Raw genomic sequence first — 17,150 nt, 5'->3', positions numbered from 1 at the left:
TGTAAATGGGACCACTGAAAGGTGCCACTGTCCCATTGTTTTCTTCTAGAAAGAGTGTGCGTTTGATATCCATCCAAGATGTATAAAATGGAGGAAAATGGGACATCGGTGCCAGGGGCTCACTGCTCTGTTGCTTGCTGGGCAACACCAGCAGCTGCTCACAATAAGTTTGATGCTTTAGAACTAAGAATTTTATTGTAGGTTTACTGCAAGTCATGGGATCTCAAAAGGTGATGTCTGGGGACGATCAGTTTAGAAATGGCTTTGTAGGTTTATATATCTCAGTGTGAGACTGCCATCAGCCTGGTGCTATCTTCACTTTAACACAGACTTTGCTTTCAGTAACTTTGGGAGCTTGTGTATTGAGCTTTCATAGTTCTGGTAGAACCACAGACTTGTTGAAGTCGTGCCTAAGCTGGCTGGGGGGTCTGCTGCTTAACCCACTCGCAGATCAGCCGGTGAGCGATGGCCTGTTTGGGAGGGAACCAGGGTAAAAAACTACCATCATCTTGCTTCGAAGATCTGGGGTCTCTCTTGAGACCTTCCACTATTTCCTCCAGACCAAACCAACGGGCTTCCTCGAGTTCCAGGCTGTTCATACTGATCTGGAAAGAATTCAGAGAGTACCAGTTCCTTAAATCAGATTTAAATGTGGGCAGCGGTACCTTGCTTGCTCTTGCACCCACACAGATCCTAGGCTAGAATGCCCAGAGTGCTTTATCCACACCTGGATTAAGTGCTGATGCCAATACAGGAAAGGACATCACTATCCATCAGTGCTTTCTTGTTGTGGTTTCTTTAAGGAAGCCACAAATCATGTAGCCCTATTCCATTATGGCCTGTGAAGTACCAGTGGCTGAGCACAGTAATTAACAGGGCAGAATCTGCGTGTTTTACAGCAAATATGGTATTAACACCAAACAGTACCTCCTCTGCAAAGTTCAGAGGAAAAAATATAGGGGTGTTGGGCTCTGGGCTTCTATATATACAGTGGGCTGTGCAAAATTTGGCACGTTGCATTAGAAGATACAATTATTTTGAAGTTTGTTCTTTACTTGTAGAGAAGGCCAATGGAAAACAAAAATATAGGGGTGTTGGGCTCTGGGCTTCTATATATACAGTGGGCTGTGCAAAATTTGGCACGTTGCATTAGAAGATACAATTGTTTTGAAGTTTGTTCTTCACTTGTAGAGAAGGCCAATGGAATACATGCATTTAGAGAGGATCTAACGATTTTGCTGCGTAAAGTGGGTGCCGTGGGGGAACCTGGTTCTGCTCTGCATTTAGAGAGGATCTAACGATTTTGCTGTGTAAAGCGGGTGCTGCAGGGGACCTGGCTCTGCTTACCTCAGCCTGCTGTGCTCTCACCACCGCGTGACAGGCTATCATTAAAGAGCTGCTGGGAAAGGGCCAGTGCTGAGAAGCTGAGTACCAGAGTGACTCCACCTCCAGGCCCACCTCTTCTGCCACCTCTCGCCGGATTGTCTCCTCCACGTTCTCACCTAGAAGCAACCACCAAAGCTAGGTGAGGACAGCCTGGCCTCGGGGCAGCAAACTGTGGCGATTAAAATGTAGGCATGCTCATTTCTCAGGTGTTCCAGCCCTGATCGGTCATGCACACGGAGGAGCTCAGGCTGTGCTGACCTGGAAACACTCGCCAGCAGGATGCTCAATTAAATCCATCAACAACACTTGCCTCCCTTAAACAGAGGCACCGGGGATGTTTTTGGCTTTGTGTATATACAGCTGTCTATATGCAGCTTTGTCTACGTACAGGTGGACAGAACAAAGCTGCCTCTCTTCATCATTTCCCTTTTTAACATTTTTTCCCTTTTTTTTCCCCTTCCTAACAAGAGGTCTGTAGTTTTTCTTCTAAGCCAGACTGCGCTACGCACAAAATGAGCTAAACAAGTATCTGAGGTTCTAGCCTGGGGAGCCTTATACTTGTAGGGGCTAGAGCAACTGATACCCACCCATAATTCCCATTCTCTTCAGATACATGCAACTGTTTTGAATTTTGTCTGGATGGCAACACTGATCTGTTTAGATCCAGTATTTTTTCTGTCCTCCTCTGTGAACGGGCATTTGTTTGACGTCCCACCATTCTGCCCCCACACATCTGAGGCCACCCCGCTGGACCAGAGCTCGCCTTACCCACGTCACAGAAGCCTGAGAGAGCTGTGTACATCCCCTGGGGAAACGAGGGCTGTCGTGCGAGGAGGCACCGGCTCCCATCGGACACCAGGGTGATAACCACTGGAGACATCTAGCAAACGCATCAGAGACCACAGCAAGCGGGTCAGACCCAACAGGTACGTGCAAATCGTTGCTTTTCCTACCTGGCTGAGGGTGACTGGATGAACACTGAAGAAAAGGCCCCCAGCTACGTGCAGGGCATGGCTGCTGCCTTTTATAGGCTCCCCTCCACACGGCCCAGCAGCGTTGGCTTGTCAGCACAGAGACCCTGCGTTGCTTACCTTTGCCATCCCGGTGCTCACCTGTGGATAGTAAGTTATTCCACTGGCATGGCACACACGTTTGCTGCCAGCTACATTTTTCTCAGTGGGCTGCCCAGTTTTGCTACAGTACTGGTGGGAGTCGTGCCACCGGAGAAGGGACTGAGCCTGTGAACACCAAGAGGGATATATTATTCAAGGATTGGAGCATCTCCCTTATGAGGAGAGACTGAGAGAGCTGGGACTCTTTAGTCTGGAGAAGAGAAGGCTGAGGGGAGACCTTATTAATGCTGACAAGTGTCTAAAGGGTGGGTTGAAGGAGGAGGGAGCCAGACTCTTTTCAGTGGTTCCCAGTGAGAGGACGAGGGGCAACGGGCACAAGTTGGAACATAAGAGGTTCCACTCAAATATGAGGAGAAACTTCTTCCCAGTGAGGGTGGCAGAGCCCTGGAACAGGCTGCCCAGGGAGGGTGTGGAGTCCCCTTCCTTGGAGATTTTCAAGCCCCGCCTGGATGCTCCTGAGTAACATGCTCTGACAAGCTCTAGGCAATCCTGCTTCAGCAGGGGAGTTGGACTAGATGATCTCTATGGTCCCTTCCAACTCTAAAATTCAGTGAAATTCAGTGAAAATTATAGCTGGGGCAAAGAGATGATTCGGAGCAGTCTCCCTCGAGTAATGCTTTGCTGTCTTCTCCCCAGCATGCAGGCATGTGGATAAGCTCTGATTTTGTTTGGAAGCCTCAGGAAGGTAGAGGAACTAAGGGAACAGTGGGCTGTGCAAAATTTGGCACGTTGCATTAGAAGATACAATTGTTTTGAAGTTTGTTCTTCACTTGTAGAGAAGGCCAATGGAATACATGCATTTAGAGAGGATCTAACGATTTTGCTGTGTAAAGCGGGTGCTGCAGGGGACCTGGCTCTGCTTACCTCAGCCTGCTGTGCTCTCACCACCGCGTGACAGGCTATCATTAAAGAGCTGCTGGGAAAGGGCCAGTGCTGAGAAGCTGAGTACCAGAGTGACTCCACCTCCAGGCCCACCTCTTCTGCCACCTCTCGCCGGATTGTCTCCTCCACGTTCTCACCTAGAAGCAACCACCAAAGCTGGGTGAGGACAGCCTGGCCTCGGGGCAGCAAACTGTGGCGATTAAAATGTAGGCATGCTCATTTCTCAGGTGTTCCAGCCCTGATCGGTCATGCACACGGAGGAGCTCAGGCTGTGCTGACCTGGAAACACTCGCCAGCAGGATGCTCAATTAAATTCATCAACAACACTTGCCTCCCTTAAACAGAGGCACCGGGGATGTTTTTGGCTTTGTGTATATACAGCTGTCTATATGCAGCTTTGTCTACGTACAGGTGGACAGAACAAAGCTGCCTCTCTTCATCATTTCCCTTTTTAACATTTTTTCCCTTTTTTTTCCCCTTCCTAACAAGAGGTCTGTAGTTTTTCTTCTAAGCCAGACTGCGCTACGCACAAAATGAGCTAAACAAGTATCTGAGGTTCTAGCCTGGGGAGCCTTATACTTGTAGGGGCTAGAGCAAGTGATACCCACCCATAATTCCCATTCTCTTCAGATACATGCAACTGTTTTGAATTTTGTCTGGATGGCAACACTGATCTGTTTAGATCCAGTATTTTTTCTGTCCTCCTCTGTGAACGGGCGTTTGTTTGACGTCCCACCATTCTGCCCCCACACATCTGAGGCCACCCCGCTGGACCAGAGCTCGCCTTACCCACGTCACAGAAGCCTGAGAGAGCTGTGTACATCCCCTGGGGAAACGAGGGCTGTCGCGCGAGGAGGCACCGGCTCCCATCGGACACCAGGGTGATAACCACTGGAGACATCTAGCAAACGCATCAGAGACCACAGCAAGCGGGTCAGACCCAACAGGTATGTGCAAATCGTTGCTTTTCCTACCTGGCTGAGGGTGACTGGATGAACACTGAAGAAAAGGCCCCCAGCTACATGCAGGGCATGGCTGCTGCCTTTTATAGGCTCCCCTCCACACGGCCCAGCAGCGTTGGCTTGTCAGCACAGAGACCCTGCGTTGCTTACCTTTGCCATCCCGGTGCTCACCTGTGGATAGTAAGTTATTCCACTGGCATGGCACACACGTTTGCTGCCAGCTACGTTTTTCTCAGTGGGCTGCCCAGTTTTGCTACAGTACTGGTGGGAGTCGTGCCAGCGGAGAAGGGACTGAGCCTGTGAACACCAAGAGGGATATATTATTCAAGGATTGGAGCATCTCCCTTATGAGGAGAGACTGAGAGAGCTGGGACTCTTTAGTCTGGAGAAGAGAAGGCTGAGGGGAGACCTTATTAATGCTGACAAGTGTCTAAAGGGTGGGTTGAAGGAGGAGGGAGCCAGACTCTTTTCAGTGGTTCCCAGTGAGAGGACGAGGGGCAACGGGCACAAGTTGGAACATAAGAGGTTCCACTCAAATATGAGGAGAAACTTCTTCCCAGTGAGGGTGGCAGAGCCCTGGAACAGGCTGCCCAGGGAGGGTGTGGAGTCCCCTTCCTTGGAGATTTTCAAGCCCCGCCTGGATGCTCCTGAGTAACATGCTCTGACAAGCTCTAGGCAATCCTGCTTCAGCAGGGCAGTTGGACTAGATGATCTCTATGGTCCCTTCCAACTCTAAAATTCAGTTAAATTCAGTGAAATTCAGTGAAAATTATAGCTGGGGCAAAGAGATGATTCGGAGCAGTCTCCCTCGAGTAATGCTTTGCTGTCTTCTCCCCAGCATGCAGGCATGTGGATAAGCTCTGATTTTGTTTGGAAGCCTCAGGAAGGTAGAGGAACTAAGGGAACTGCTTTGAAAAATGGCAAATTCCACAATTGATATTTCATGCTGCTTGCTTTAGCATCCAATTCTGAGCATGTTCCAGGGAGGGAGGGGAAGAGCTGTTCTTTATTGGGATACAATGGGAGTAGTAATGGGAACTGAGCTATTCTAAGGAACCCTAAATACCTTCTTGAAAAATAGCCCAAGCACCACAAATGTTATAGAGCAGGAAAAGAAACATGAGCTATTTCTAGTTATGGGTCAGGACAACTGATTTTCACAAACAGGTCTTTTTTCAGGGCTTCCAAATATCTGGCATCTGCAGATAACCGCTTAGAGTAGTTTTAAAAGAGAGCACTTCTGAGAGAAGATCTGTCAGTTTGTTCATGAAACTCAGTTTGCCTAGAAGATTACAGAAAACTAGTGCCTGATAGTTGTTAAGCTGAGGACAAACTGGGACTGCTGGTAAGTCTCACACTGGGCATACAGCAGGTTGATGCCAAATGGCTACTTGCTGTGGTCATTTTTAAGCCACTTGTCTGTTTTTCTTCCTGTTGCAGCTTGCTTTTGGGATCACAAATTTGGGAAAACTGCTGTAATTTACAGTGTGTTTGTCCCTAGGTCAGTAAAAGTGTACAGTAGGTCCTTCCACAATATGTATTAAATCAAAAAAACAATATGGGAGACAAAGAGAAGGGTTGATGTTAGAAATGGCAACTTCTTAAAGTAAAAAATCCTGTACAGTACCGAAGCCAGCAAAGAAGAGTCACTTCCATCCACTACGAAGAGAGCCTTTCGCATGTCAGTAAATGATCCCTTGAGTTCAGACTCAATGACTGATTTCTCCAAGGCTCCTGTTTAAAAAAAAAAACAACAAAAAACCAACACAAAACCAACAAACAAAATCTTTGATCTCATAAATTGCAGTTATTATCCCAACTTCACGCCCTTCATTGTTCCGGTATACAATTTCTGGAAGTTCCCGTGGAAGTGACATCACATCAGTGGTAACACTCCCAAAAGTGCAGTGACCTGCCACCAGCCCACCTTTACTGACACAGGCACAGCAGTGCAGTTCTGCTGCTCTGACCACCCCCCACGCTCCCAACAGCTCCTACAGAGACTCAGCCCAGTCTTCTCTGGCCCCAAATGTTTACCCAGCAAGGACCAGGGTCGCTGCCTCGGCAGCATTTTCATCTCAGTACAACAAACGCGACGCTGACACAGGTGGGAGAGGAGTTATCCCAACCTAAATCCAGGGCAAAGTGTGGCACGTGCTCATCTGAACAACCGATCAGCACCGACTTCTCTATCCACTGTTCAGTCTCTTTCGATGTCTCCAGGATCTTCTTCACCTCTAAAGAGCAGGGGGAAGGGGAAGAAAAAGCTGTGATGAAAGCAAATTTGTACCAACCACGGTGCTCTCTGGATCTTCAAGGCACAGGCAATCTTGGCTCAAGGCAGGGTGCTCTTGTGAGAGAGAGGACCAGACACGTGGACCCACCCGGATGGAGACCAGAATTCTGGCTTTCCTCCTAGCTGCTGGAAATTTTGGCCACATCAAGCAAAAGATGCAAATATTGCAATGCTGAGGGAGCAGCTGTCCATTCTGTTTCTGTCCTTCACCAGCCAATACCTTCCTCTCAAAGAAAACTTTTCCTGCCTTATGCCAAATCACCTTTGTCAGGTAGACCTTGCTTGTTTTTCCTGCCAGCCCTTTCTCTTCAAAAGAAATGTTGATAACTGATTATGTCAAAACAGATCAGGTATATGCTGAAGCTGCATGTATGTGAAGAGCATCAGCTTGTGTCTGCATGCCAAGGCTTTAACTCTAAGTAGTCTTTGTCTCTGGTTGCTAACAAAGAGTGCTGCACATCACAGGATGGTCCTGCATAGCTTGACAGATTTTTTCAACCCCTTGTTGCAAATGATTCTGTATCATTTCAGCTGCGTGATCCAGGAGGTGTTTCTTTCCAGACACTGCTTACCTGCTGCACCGAGCTGTGGGACCAAATACTTCTTCCCAACTTTCTGCAGGAAGGGGGAGAGGTTGTGAAAGAGGTAGAAAGTTCCTGAGGCCTGGGCTTGTCTACAAAGGCCATCATCTTCCTTCAGCTCATTTAAGTATCTGCAGAGAGAAAAGAATTGGGAAGGTGAATTCCAGATCATGTTGAGATTACCTGTGTTACAATTATTTAGATGGGTTTATTTTGCACACAGCGGGAGGCAGGCTGAATGCACAGTATAGATTTTATATTATTCTTTGTCTCTGGTTGCTAACAAAGAGTGCTGCACATCACAGGATGGTCCTGCATAGCTTGACAGATTTTTTCAACCCCTTGTTGCAAATGATTCTGTATCATTTCAGCTGCGTGATCCAGGAGGTGTTTCTTTCCAGACACTGCTTACCTGCTGCACCGAGCTGTGGGACCAAATACTTCTTCCCAACTTTCTGCAGGAAGGGGGAGAGGTTGTGAAAGAGGTAGAAAGTTCCTGAGGCCTGGGCTTGTCTACAAAGGCCATCATCTTCCTTCAGCTCATTTAAGTATCTGCAGAGAGAAAAGAATTGGGAAGGTGAATTCCAGATCATGTTGAGATTACCTGTGTTACAATTATTTAGATGGGTTTATTTTGCACACAGCGGGGGGCAGGCTGAATGCACAGTACAGATTTTACATATTTCACATGCTTCTAGAGTTTTTGACTCCTTGGTGGGCTGTAGCCTCTAGCAAAGGTGCCATGTGGCAGAAAATATTGACATTTTTACTTCCGCACAGGTAGCCTCGAGTCTCAGACGTCTGAGAAGACCAGTAACCCAGTCTTTTAATCCAAGAGATGTGCTTTATAGACATGATCATCCACGTGCAGGATCTTTGCATCCCCCCCTGATCTGGATGGCTCCAAGTCCTGTCGGGCAAGGCTACTGAGCCCTTCAGATGTTGAATATGCTTCCCACCAGGCCACGTGCGTTCCTGCAGGGTACGTTCTACCTGTCACACTGACTTCATGGGGAAAGACCAACCTGAAGTCTTAGTTGGCCAGGGCCTGATTAGGAAAAGCAATGATTGGAAAAAAGGGTGTCAGGATGTGCTTCTCTCAGGCTCTTTGAAGTAGTGCTTAAAACGAGGTGAGCAGCTTCTTGTATTTTAAGAGATCTTTAGCTGGGGCAACAAGTTTAGCCATTCATTAACAGAACTTCAGCCTGAGAGGAACAGTTCTTATCAGTGGTGAAGGGAGTAGAGAGATTTTGGTGGTTATCATTGACAGAGCTCACACAGCATTGCTGTATTATTGCTGAGCTGTTAAAAGATTAACCCCCCGGGTTAGATTGTGACAGTGGACACAAGAGAGCCAAACCCTGGTCTTCTCACTGCACACAAGAAAATCAGAGATCTTACCTCATTTTTCTAACGTAGGTGGAGTGTAACCTGCAGGTGAGAGAGGAAGCTCTTCTACATACTGCTTGATAAATCGCAGCCATAACCAACACCTACGGGTTGCTGTCTCTGCCTAAAAAGAGAAGCAGAGGGTAAAAGGCAGCAGCCCTGCAAAGTTAAGTTTGATTTAAAAGGTACAATAACCCACTGCTACCAGAAGCCTCCCTCTCACAGAGTCTGCAGAGTGCTGGCACCTGCTTTCTAAAGTGACCACTTTGGTCTTGATCAAACCATCTCAGGCAAAATTTGAGACTATTTAAAGGTACCTGGGTTTGTTTCCAGCTGTGAGCGTGCACAGGTCTCAGAGAAATTGCTGTGAGGCTAGATTAAATATTCCTGCCCTGAACTTCTGTGTCCCTGGGGGAAAGAGCAGGGAAGGTGACTGCTCTCTTGTTTGTTTCCTACACAGTTGGAGTGGCCTCCATCCAACGGAACATCCTATCGCGGCGCGGAGCAGATCTGTGGGAAAAGCAGCGGTGCCAGAAGAGAATGAAAGACAAAATATCAGCTGTGGATATTTCTGCAGAGAATTCCCCAAGTTCGATGAGAGGCAGCAGTTGCAGCTGAATCGGATCACCTCCAGCTAGGAAGGGTTTGGGGTTTTTTTCTTTTTGTATGTGCTAAAGCATCCTACCACATTTTCAGCCCAGGCAGTCACAGCCTGCAGTTTGGACTCAGCTGCAGGATGTCAGAAAATAGCCAGGAATGCTGCCATCGCCAGCACTCAACCAAAAGAACAACAAAAAACAACCAAAAACCAACAACTATGATTAATAATCCTTAATGACTGTTTTGAATGTTTCACTTTTCAAGCGCAGAACTCGAAGCCCTGTCAGGAGGAAGTTACGTTTGCCCTGATTTACAGACAGATAAGGAGTGCCAAAGAAGAGGCTGCGAGTCCTTCCTTTCCATAAAGGTCAGTGGTGGCTCCCGAGCCTGAGCAGAGGCTCCTGTCTGCACCCAAAGGCAGTTTCTGCAGTCTCCTGACATCTCTGCCCCCATCCCTCTTTTCCCCCCCGTCCCAGCTGAGGGTGGTCCTCACCGGGATGATCCCTGGGGAGAGGGGGGAGCCCTGGTGGTGTCCCCACTCGGCCTGGGGAAAAAAAAATAAATCTCTGCATCCAGGAGTTTACAAAGGGCTCTGCACTTTGCTCTGCCTGTGACCGGCTGGGGACAAGAGGGGGGGGGAGAGCTTGTACCTGGCAGGATGAAATGCAGTGTGTGAAGGCGTTTAACCCCTTCCTTCCTAGGAGCCACCACGGCAGATTTTGGTGAGGATTGCTGAAAAACTCCACGTCGGGAGGCCAGCCCCAACTCCCATGTGAGTCTCGGCCACGCCGCGCAGCCGGACGGTGGGGGGGGTGCGTGGAAAATCTCTGCCTGTCACTCCCCACGCCTTGTCCCCAACTTACTGCGCTCCCCGCAGAAGAAACGCCGCCCCCAGCAGCAGGGATCGGCGCTGGGATCCCACCTTGACCTCAGCTGGAAGCGGGGCTTCCACCCGAAACAGCCACCGTGGGTCCCAGCAGCTCTTCCCCCCCCCGGCAGCGCTGGGAAATGTAGTTCCGCAGCGGCTGTTCCCAGCCCTGGGCAGAGCCGGGCGGCTGACTCCCTGCTCCAGGTTTTAATTAACTCCTGGAGTCAATCAGGCTGCCTAAGAGCAAGCTCTGGGTTTGGTTTTTTTGTTGTTGTTTCCCCCTCCCCCCCCCCACCTGCTTCACTCCATCAAAAATCCCCATTGCCATGTATTTTGCCAAGGAGAACTTGCTACTGCCATAATTTGAGCTGTTCTTAGCAGAGGAGTTTGTTCCTCTTACTTTCTTTTTCTTTCCCTTTTTTTTTTTCCCCTCCCTAAGCTTCTCTGTTTTTTATATCATTAACATAAGAGCATTGTCTAAAGTTAAGGACCATATGTCCTCAAACAGGAAAATATGCCAAGAGCTGCCTTTTGTATCTAAAGGAGGGGGCTGTTCAGTGCTCAAGCACCCAAAGCCACAGCTGAGTTTGCAAGGGAATAGCTCTGATCAGAAAGTGCACGTTGCCAAGACAGCTGTCAGAATAATGACAAATATTTTTCATGCCTCTGTAACTGAACAAACAGATTCCTCTCAAGTACTGAAAACATTATTCTGGGCTGGAACCTACCTGCCTATATTTAGCCCAAAGAGGATTTTATAAACATACGAAAGTAAATGTTTTCAGGGCAGCCTTTTGAATCGAGACCTTCTGATGGAGAATTCACGTCATGTAATTTGAGAGCATGGCTTGGAAAAATAATAAACAGAATATTCAGGGAAATAACACTCTTGTTACCAGAGTTACTTACAAGTTTATGTTTAATTATGCTTGACTGCTATTTGTGTGCTTCCTGATACAGAGCAAGCCCAATCTTATTAATCCACTAGGCTAATTGGATTAATGGACAAAACACATCTTCCCTTAATAAGATAAAGGATTGAAATATAATCTCTAAGGGAAGTATCCACCCTGCTGTTAAAACAAACCAACAGATTTATTGACCCTAACCACCCCCAGAAATGGATCTTGCACGAAGAACTGCCTTTAGAGGGAAGCAAGCTGGGGGAGATACTTTGGACTCAAATCTTGGGACAGCATCTCAACCTTCTTCAGCCCAAAGCCATCAGTAATTTGGTAAGTGCACCCCTATCCATACCAAGGATTAAAAGCCAAAGCACTGTGATGCAGCATAAAGACTCCTTTGAAGGCAGTGCAGTGCTTTAGCCTCTTATTGCTATACTCAGCTGGAAAAAAGTAATGGATTAGCCCAATTGTGTATACCTGGCCTCTGTGCTGTGGGAAGATATGTAGAGAAAATGAGATTAGAGTCACTTTTGTGACCGATCTGACCGGTGGGAAGCCATGCAGTCTACGAGAGATTCCTTGTGCCTCCTTTACAGGTCCATACACCTGCTTGTGATTGCACACTGAGATTAGAGTCACTTTTGTGACCGATCTGACAGGTGGGAAGCCATGCAGTCTATGAGAGATTCCTTGTGCCTCCTCTACGGTCCATACACCTGCTTGTGATTGCATGCCACCCAATTAAATGTTTCTGCAGCACCTAAGCAGGGGATGGAGTTTGAAAAGAACAGAGGCTTCCTCGTCATTTATTCATGTAACTATTTAATTTAAAGAGCACAAATACCAGTTGTATCTTTAGCACTGAGTTGCTTCTTCGTAAAGTGTTTTTGAGGCAGGCTCTGAGTTGTGTGTGTTGCATCTATAAACTGTTCTTTGTTCCCTGCAGATACTGTACTCCGGGCAAGCAGCAACCCTGTGAGCGACGTGGAGGCCTGGCCATATAAATGCATCTCTGACAGCTTCCTGTTGCTCCCTAATTTGAGCTTTGGCAGGCCACCAGAGGAAGTGAATCCCTGAGACTCTCCTGATGCAAGACGAGCAAAGAAAAGGAAGCAGGCAAGGAGGGAAAAAGCAATGGCAACAAATACTGGTGATCTCTTACATGGGCAAGATTAAATGTTTCTGCAGCACCTAAGCAGGGGAGATGAGTTTGAAAAGATCAGAGGCTTCCTCGTTGTTTATTCATGTAACTATTTAATTTAAGGAGCACAAATACCAGTTGTCACTTTAGCACTGAGTTGCTTCTTCGTCAAGTGTTTTTGAGGCAGGCTCTGAGTTGTGTGTGTTGCATCTATAAACTGTTCTTTGTTCCCTGCAGATACTGTACTCCGGGCAAGCAGCAACCCTGTGAGCGACGTGGAGGCCTGGCCATATAAATGCATCTCTGACAGCTTCCTGTTGCTCCCTAATTTGAGCTTTGGCAGGCCACCAGAGGAAGTGAATCCCTGAGACTCTCCTGATGCAAGACGAGCAAAGAAAAGGAAGCAGGCAAGGAGGGAAAAAGCAATGGCAACAAATACTGGTGATCTCTTACATGGGCAAGATTGCAAAATAGGTAAATCTTTGGTCCTGCGTTGCTAAGATTTTTTTTAACTTTTTTTTTTTTTAATGGATTGCAAAATAGGTAAATCTTTGGTCCTGCATTGCTAAGAATTTTTTTTAACTTTTTTTTTTTTTTAAATCTGGGTTTGTAAAATACTCATATTGGTAAAAGATTTTTCAAGCCAAAGTGGCTTGGAAAATGTAATTCTAGGCTAATAGCAGTTACGCTAGCAATCTTGCTTTCCTTGCTGCTCTGGTTTGTGTCTTTCCAGCTGCCCCCAGAAAGCAGGCCCAGGCATTAGAATCGCTAACAGCTGGCGCTTGCAAAACAACTGTGTTAATTGCTTTAAATACCTAAGAATAGCAAACTTGCATTGAAAACTTATGGTTGAGCCGCAAGAAACATCTTGGTAAAAAAGCACTTCTTTTTTTAGGAAGAGACCAAGGAGAAAGACAAACCACTTCTTTAAAGGTAATAAAGTTAATGAGTACTCTTTCCCTCTATCATTAAATTTTAGATGCAAACTAACCAAATCTTTCCTTGCCCTAAAGTTAGACTTGTCTACATTTTGTATAGGAGGGACTCCTACAGTTTCTCTGACTCGGGGTGGGGACCTTGAAAGACAGAAAATGTTTTAATTTCATGCTGTTGATTACATTCTGTGCTCCTAACGCTTGCACAGGTGTAGAGGGGACATCTTAACATCCCAACTACATTTTTAGTAGGTTTTGCTCATTTCAGCTGATTTGGGGTAGCAGCTGTGTGCGTTTTGTCTTTTCCCCTCCCTGCTGCTGTTGGCCAGGGAAGATCCTCAAATTCTGGCATTGCTTTGCTGCACTGCACAAAATAAGGGATGATATGGGATCCAGCCTTTTGGTTGCAGGTGATGACTTCATTTTGGGAGCAGACCCACCTCGACACCCAAGCGCCACGTGATGAACATGCGTGAAACTAGATGAGGCTTCTCCTCTTCACAAAGTTGTCAATATGCTTAAAAAAGGTACCTTTAAGTTACTTCAATATGATATTAAGATGATTCACCCATGTTTTAAATCGCTGCACACAGGTCATCGCCTGTTGTCTCCAAAAAGATGCTGAAGAACTGGAAAAAGTCCAAAGAGGACAACAAGCATGGTTGAAGACTTGGAATATAGTCCCAGGAAGGAACTAGGTAGGCTCTGATGCTTTAGCCTGCATAAGGGGTAGATACCAGCCATTTGCTGTCTCATCCCATGCAGGAGCCTGGTTAATCAAATCTAATTAGCTGGAGCCACGTTCCCAGTGAACAAGTGGAGGTGTTTTTCCATGGCCTGGCTAAGGGATGGTGCCACTGCTGGGTAAAGGGTGTTGCAGGCACTAAACTTTAGCTCAAGAGAGGAAAAGTGCTTAATGGAGACCTCCATTGAGGGTTACTGGTTGGGCATTGGAATAGGCTGCCCAGGGAGGTGGTAGAGTCACCATCCCTGGCTGTGTTTAAGGGACGTTTAGATGCGGTACTGAGGGATATGGTGTAGGGGAGGACTTTGTAGAGTAGGGTAGATGGTTGGACTCGATGATCCCAAGGGTCTCTTCCAACCTGAATGATTCTATGATTACTGAGCCTGATGGACCACATCAATTCTTGGAACATCCCTAAGTTAACACCACAGCCTCCAAACACGTTTATTCTAGGCAGCATGGGCTAAAAGAAAGTGTTGGTGTGAGCCACTCCAGCTGTGGTGTTACGAGGCCTCTTGTGCTTTGTTCTTGTTTGAGATGGACCTGGATTTTTTAGTGTCCTTCAGCTTAGTGCCCGTGGAGAGCTTCTACAGGGTTGCTCAGAAAAGGAAACGTCTTGTTAGGCTACAAAGGAGTTGGTGTTTCTGCTAGAAAACAGTTCCTAAAGCTGGCAAATCCTAAAGAAAGTCTGAAAGCCTCCCAAAAACCTCTTGTTCTGCTGTGGTGGTCTCTCGAGAAGCATTCCTGGTGCACTTTTTCTTTGTGTTTCTTAACAAGGTGCTGATGTAATGAATTGCTCTGCTAAGGCCTGCCTGAAGCTGCCCAGCCCCACCAGGATTTGACAGCAGGTGAAATGCACAAGGCCAGCGTAGAGCAATTTAAAAAAAAAAATCTTTTAATGCATCTGGAACAACAATGACTATGCTGGAGTTTAGGAAGGCAGGAGAAAATGAGTAAACGTTCTCTACCTAACTGGCAGAAAGCACTGATAAGGGGCAGAAATATATTCATGGAGTGAGGTGACTATTGGAAACAATTCTTGACTGAATTCCCAAATTCAGTAGATGCCAAAATCCTGCCAAAATCTCCTTTGAACAGAAAATTCTTCACCTCCAGCCCCATGCTGACCAATACACGCAAGCCCGCTACTAAACACGCTAATCAAGTTCTTGGTGGTCGTGTTCACCGCTGTCGCCCCTACTTTCTAAAAATATCTGAGTAGTGCAAAAGACGAGGAGAAAGGAGTGGAACTCGCTAGAAAGGATCTGAATGCCCCTGCCGTGTGTGAGGTTTTGCCAAATCTCTAGAAGCTGCTGTTAAATCTCTGGCTAGAGACTACGGGCTCGTTGGATAACGGGGCTTTAACTGGATGCCTCAGCTAGAAGCTTGGCTATCACTCCGCTGTTTCCTGCTAGTTGTAAGAGTTGTATTTCTGTTGGAAGACAACCAAAAGGAGAGGAGAGAAAGGCTTATTTATTTTTTTGACTGACAGTTCCCCTAAAAGCTGGCCTTCTTCCTGCTCTGGCGCCGCAACACTGGCGATGTAGTTGGCTATGTGGACATGTCTGTGTCAACATCTGGACGAGAAATGACTAAATTCACTTAAAGTCGTTGTTTGCTTCTCATATGAGAGATGTGGTGTCTCGTGGTCTTCCCCACCGTGGGGAGTAACACCCGATGTTGTGGTGGTTGCTCTTTAAAAGGCATTGCTGAGGGAATGGAAGCTGAGATGACAGCTTAGGGACAGGGAGTAATCTCGGTTATGGATCACGCTGCAGTCTCCAGTTAGCTCTTATGACTGAGGTGCTTTTCATCATAGAATGGTCAGAGTTGGAAGGGACCTTCAAGATCATCCAGTTCCAACCCCCCTGCCCTGGGCAGGGACACCTCCCACCAGACCAGGTTGCTCCAAGCCCCATCCAGCCTGGCCTTGAACCCCTCCAGGGATGGGGCAGCTACAGCTTCTCTGGGCAACCTGGGCCAGGCTCTCACCACCCTCACAGCAAAGAATTTCTTCCTAGTATCTAACCTAAATCTCCCTTTTTCCAGTTAAAAACCATTCCCCCTCATCCTATGGCTCCCCTCCCTGATCCAGAGTCCCTCCCCATCTCTCCTGGAGCCCCTTTAGGGACTGGAAAGGGCTCTAAGGTCTCCCCGGAGCCTTCTCTTCTCCAACTCTCTCAGCCTGTCCTCACAGCAGAGGGGCTCCAACCCCTGATCATTTTTGTGGCCTCATCTGGATCTGCTCCAGCAGATCCATGTCCTTATGTTGGGGGCCCCAGAGCTGGACACAGGACTCCAGGTGGGGTTTCATGAGAGAAAGCAGGACGAAAGTAACCCCCCTAAAGAGCATGTGTTAGAAGGGGATTTGACCCCTCCTGTGTCTTTGCCAACACTCTGTTGCTGTGAAAGCTTTCCAGCTAGGGGTGGCCAAAAATTTTATAGCAGCTTTCTAGTATCTGAAGGGGGCTGCAGGAGAGCTGGGGAGGGACTTTTTAGAAGGGCTTGTAGTGATGGGACGAGGGGTATAAATAAAAAGAGGGGAGATTGAGATGAGATCTGAGGAAGAAATTCTTTGCTGTGAGGGTGGTAAGACCCTGGCCCAGGTTGCCCAGAGAAGCTGTGGCTGCCCCATCCCTGGAGGGGTTCAAGGCCAGGCTGGATGGGGCTTGGAGCAACCTGGTCTGGTGGGAGGTGTCCCTGCCCAGGGCAGGGGGTTGGAACTGGATGATCTTGAAGGTCCCTTCCAACTCTAACCATCCTATGATTGTAACTACAATGAACAACCAAGTTCTTTTATTTATGAAGTCCTACAAAATAAGGAATGGTCAGCGTCGATCTGTCAAGGCAAGACATGTCCAAGCAGCTCCACGTCCTTCTGTGACAGGAGGCTGCTTTGGGAACTCCTCATGATGAAGGTACCACCACCATGGAGACCATCTTCACCCAGAGGAGACAAGGGGCAGCACGGGGCTGTGTGGGTGGTGGCGCAGGAACCCTGCCCTGAGATGGCCCCGGAGGGGCCACCAGCTGTGGGGCCAAATTAAACCAAAATTGATGGGCGTTAAAGCCAAAAAACCCTAAAAATAGAGTGCCTGGGTGGGAACTTTTCCTCAAAAAAAAAAAAAAAAAAAAAAACAAAAACCAAAAAAAAAACCCAAACTTTTTGTGTAGAGGAAAAGCAATTAATACAATCCTTTGACTATGAGAAGCATTTTGACAGTTATTGAATACACTGTCATAAGTAATAGATACCTGATAAAAATGGGACCTGATATCTCAAATCTTATGAGGAGCAGCTGAAGGAAGGGGGGTGGTTTAGGCAGG

At 47.3% G+C, this 17,150-nt stretch overlaps 1 protein-coding gene and 3 long non-coding RNA genes across 5 annotated transcripts; 2 read left to right on the top strand and 2 right to left on the bottom strand.

Moving 5' to 3' along the window:
- Positions 1-176: 176 nt before the first annotated feature.
- Positions 177-7,367, bottom strand: NUDT13 (nudix hydrolase 13). Its single transcript, XM_014940388.1, has 7 exons — positions 7,232-7,367; positions 6,493-6,600; positions 5,991-6,097; positions 2,499-2,624; positions 2,155-2,266; positions 1,348-1,502; positions 177-605 (listed from the first exon to the last, which is right to left on the bottom strand). The coding sequence occupies exons 3-7, from the start codon at positions 6,042-6,044 to the stop codon at positions 411-413; spliced, it is 642 nt and encodes a 213-aa protein (XP_014795874.1). The 5' UTR covers positions 6,045-6,097; positions 6,493-6,600; positions 7,232-7,367; the 3' UTR covers positions 177-410.
- A 291-nt stretch (positions 7,368-7,658) lies between these two features.
- LOC106887038 lies at positions 7,659-10,223 on the bottom strand. Of its 2 annotated transcripts, none has more exons than XR_001411782.1 (4): positions 10,093-10,223; positions 8,947-9,139; positions 8,642-8,753; positions 7,659-7,792 (listed from the first exon to the last, which is right to left on the bottom strand). It is a non-coding gene; the product is annotated as an uncharacterized LOC106887038 (long non-coding RNA). The 2 variants fall into 2 exon arrangements; XR_001411781.1 differs by having other exon boundaries at positions 9,880-10,194.
- On the top strand, positions 9,866-12,080 carry LOC106887039. The gene is made up of 3 exons (XR_001411783.1): positions 9,866-10,001; positions 11,216-11,332; positions 11,949-12,080. It is a non-coding gene; the product is annotated as an uncharacterized LOC106887039 (long non-coding RNA).
- Positions 12,081-12,478: 398 nt separating this feature from the next.
- On the top strand, positions 12,479-13,539 carry LOC106887070. The gene is made up of 3 exons (XR_001411795.1): positions 12,479-12,617; positions 13,039-13,076; positions 13,489-13,539. It is a non-coding gene; the product is annotated as an uncharacterized LOC106887070 (long non-coding RNA).
- Positions 13,540-17,150: the final 3,611 nt, after the last annotated feature.

The sequence above is a fragment of the Calidris pugnax genome, unplaced genomic scaffold (assembly GCF_001431845.1).
Source record: "Calidris pugnax isolate Ruff unplaced genomic scaffold, ASM143184v1 scaffold39, whole genome shotgun sequence".
NCBI classification, from domain to species: domain Eukaryota; kingdom Metazoa; phylum Chordata; class Aves; order Charadriiformes; family Scolopacidae; genus Calidris; species Calidris pugnax.
This window is presented reverse-complemented; position numbering and strand designations above follow the sequence as displayed.

What these genes read in the sequence shown, in the direction of transcription:
- NUDT13 (XM_014940388.1), bottom strand. Translation starts at nt 6,044, where the DNA reads ATGCGAAAGGCTCTCTTCGTAGTGGATGGAAGTGACTCTTCTTTGCTG. An exon ending in ACTCTTCTTTGCTGGCTTCG is followed by an intron (nt 2,625 to 5,990) that starts GTACTGTACAGG and finishes TGGTGTTCACAG; the next exon opens with GCTCAGTCCCTTCTCCGGTG. An exon ending in CTCAGGCTTCTGTGACGTGG is followed by an intron (nt 1,503 to 2,154) that starts GTAAGGCGAGCT and finishes GGTTGCTTCTAG; the next exon opens with GTGAGAACGTGGAGGAGACA.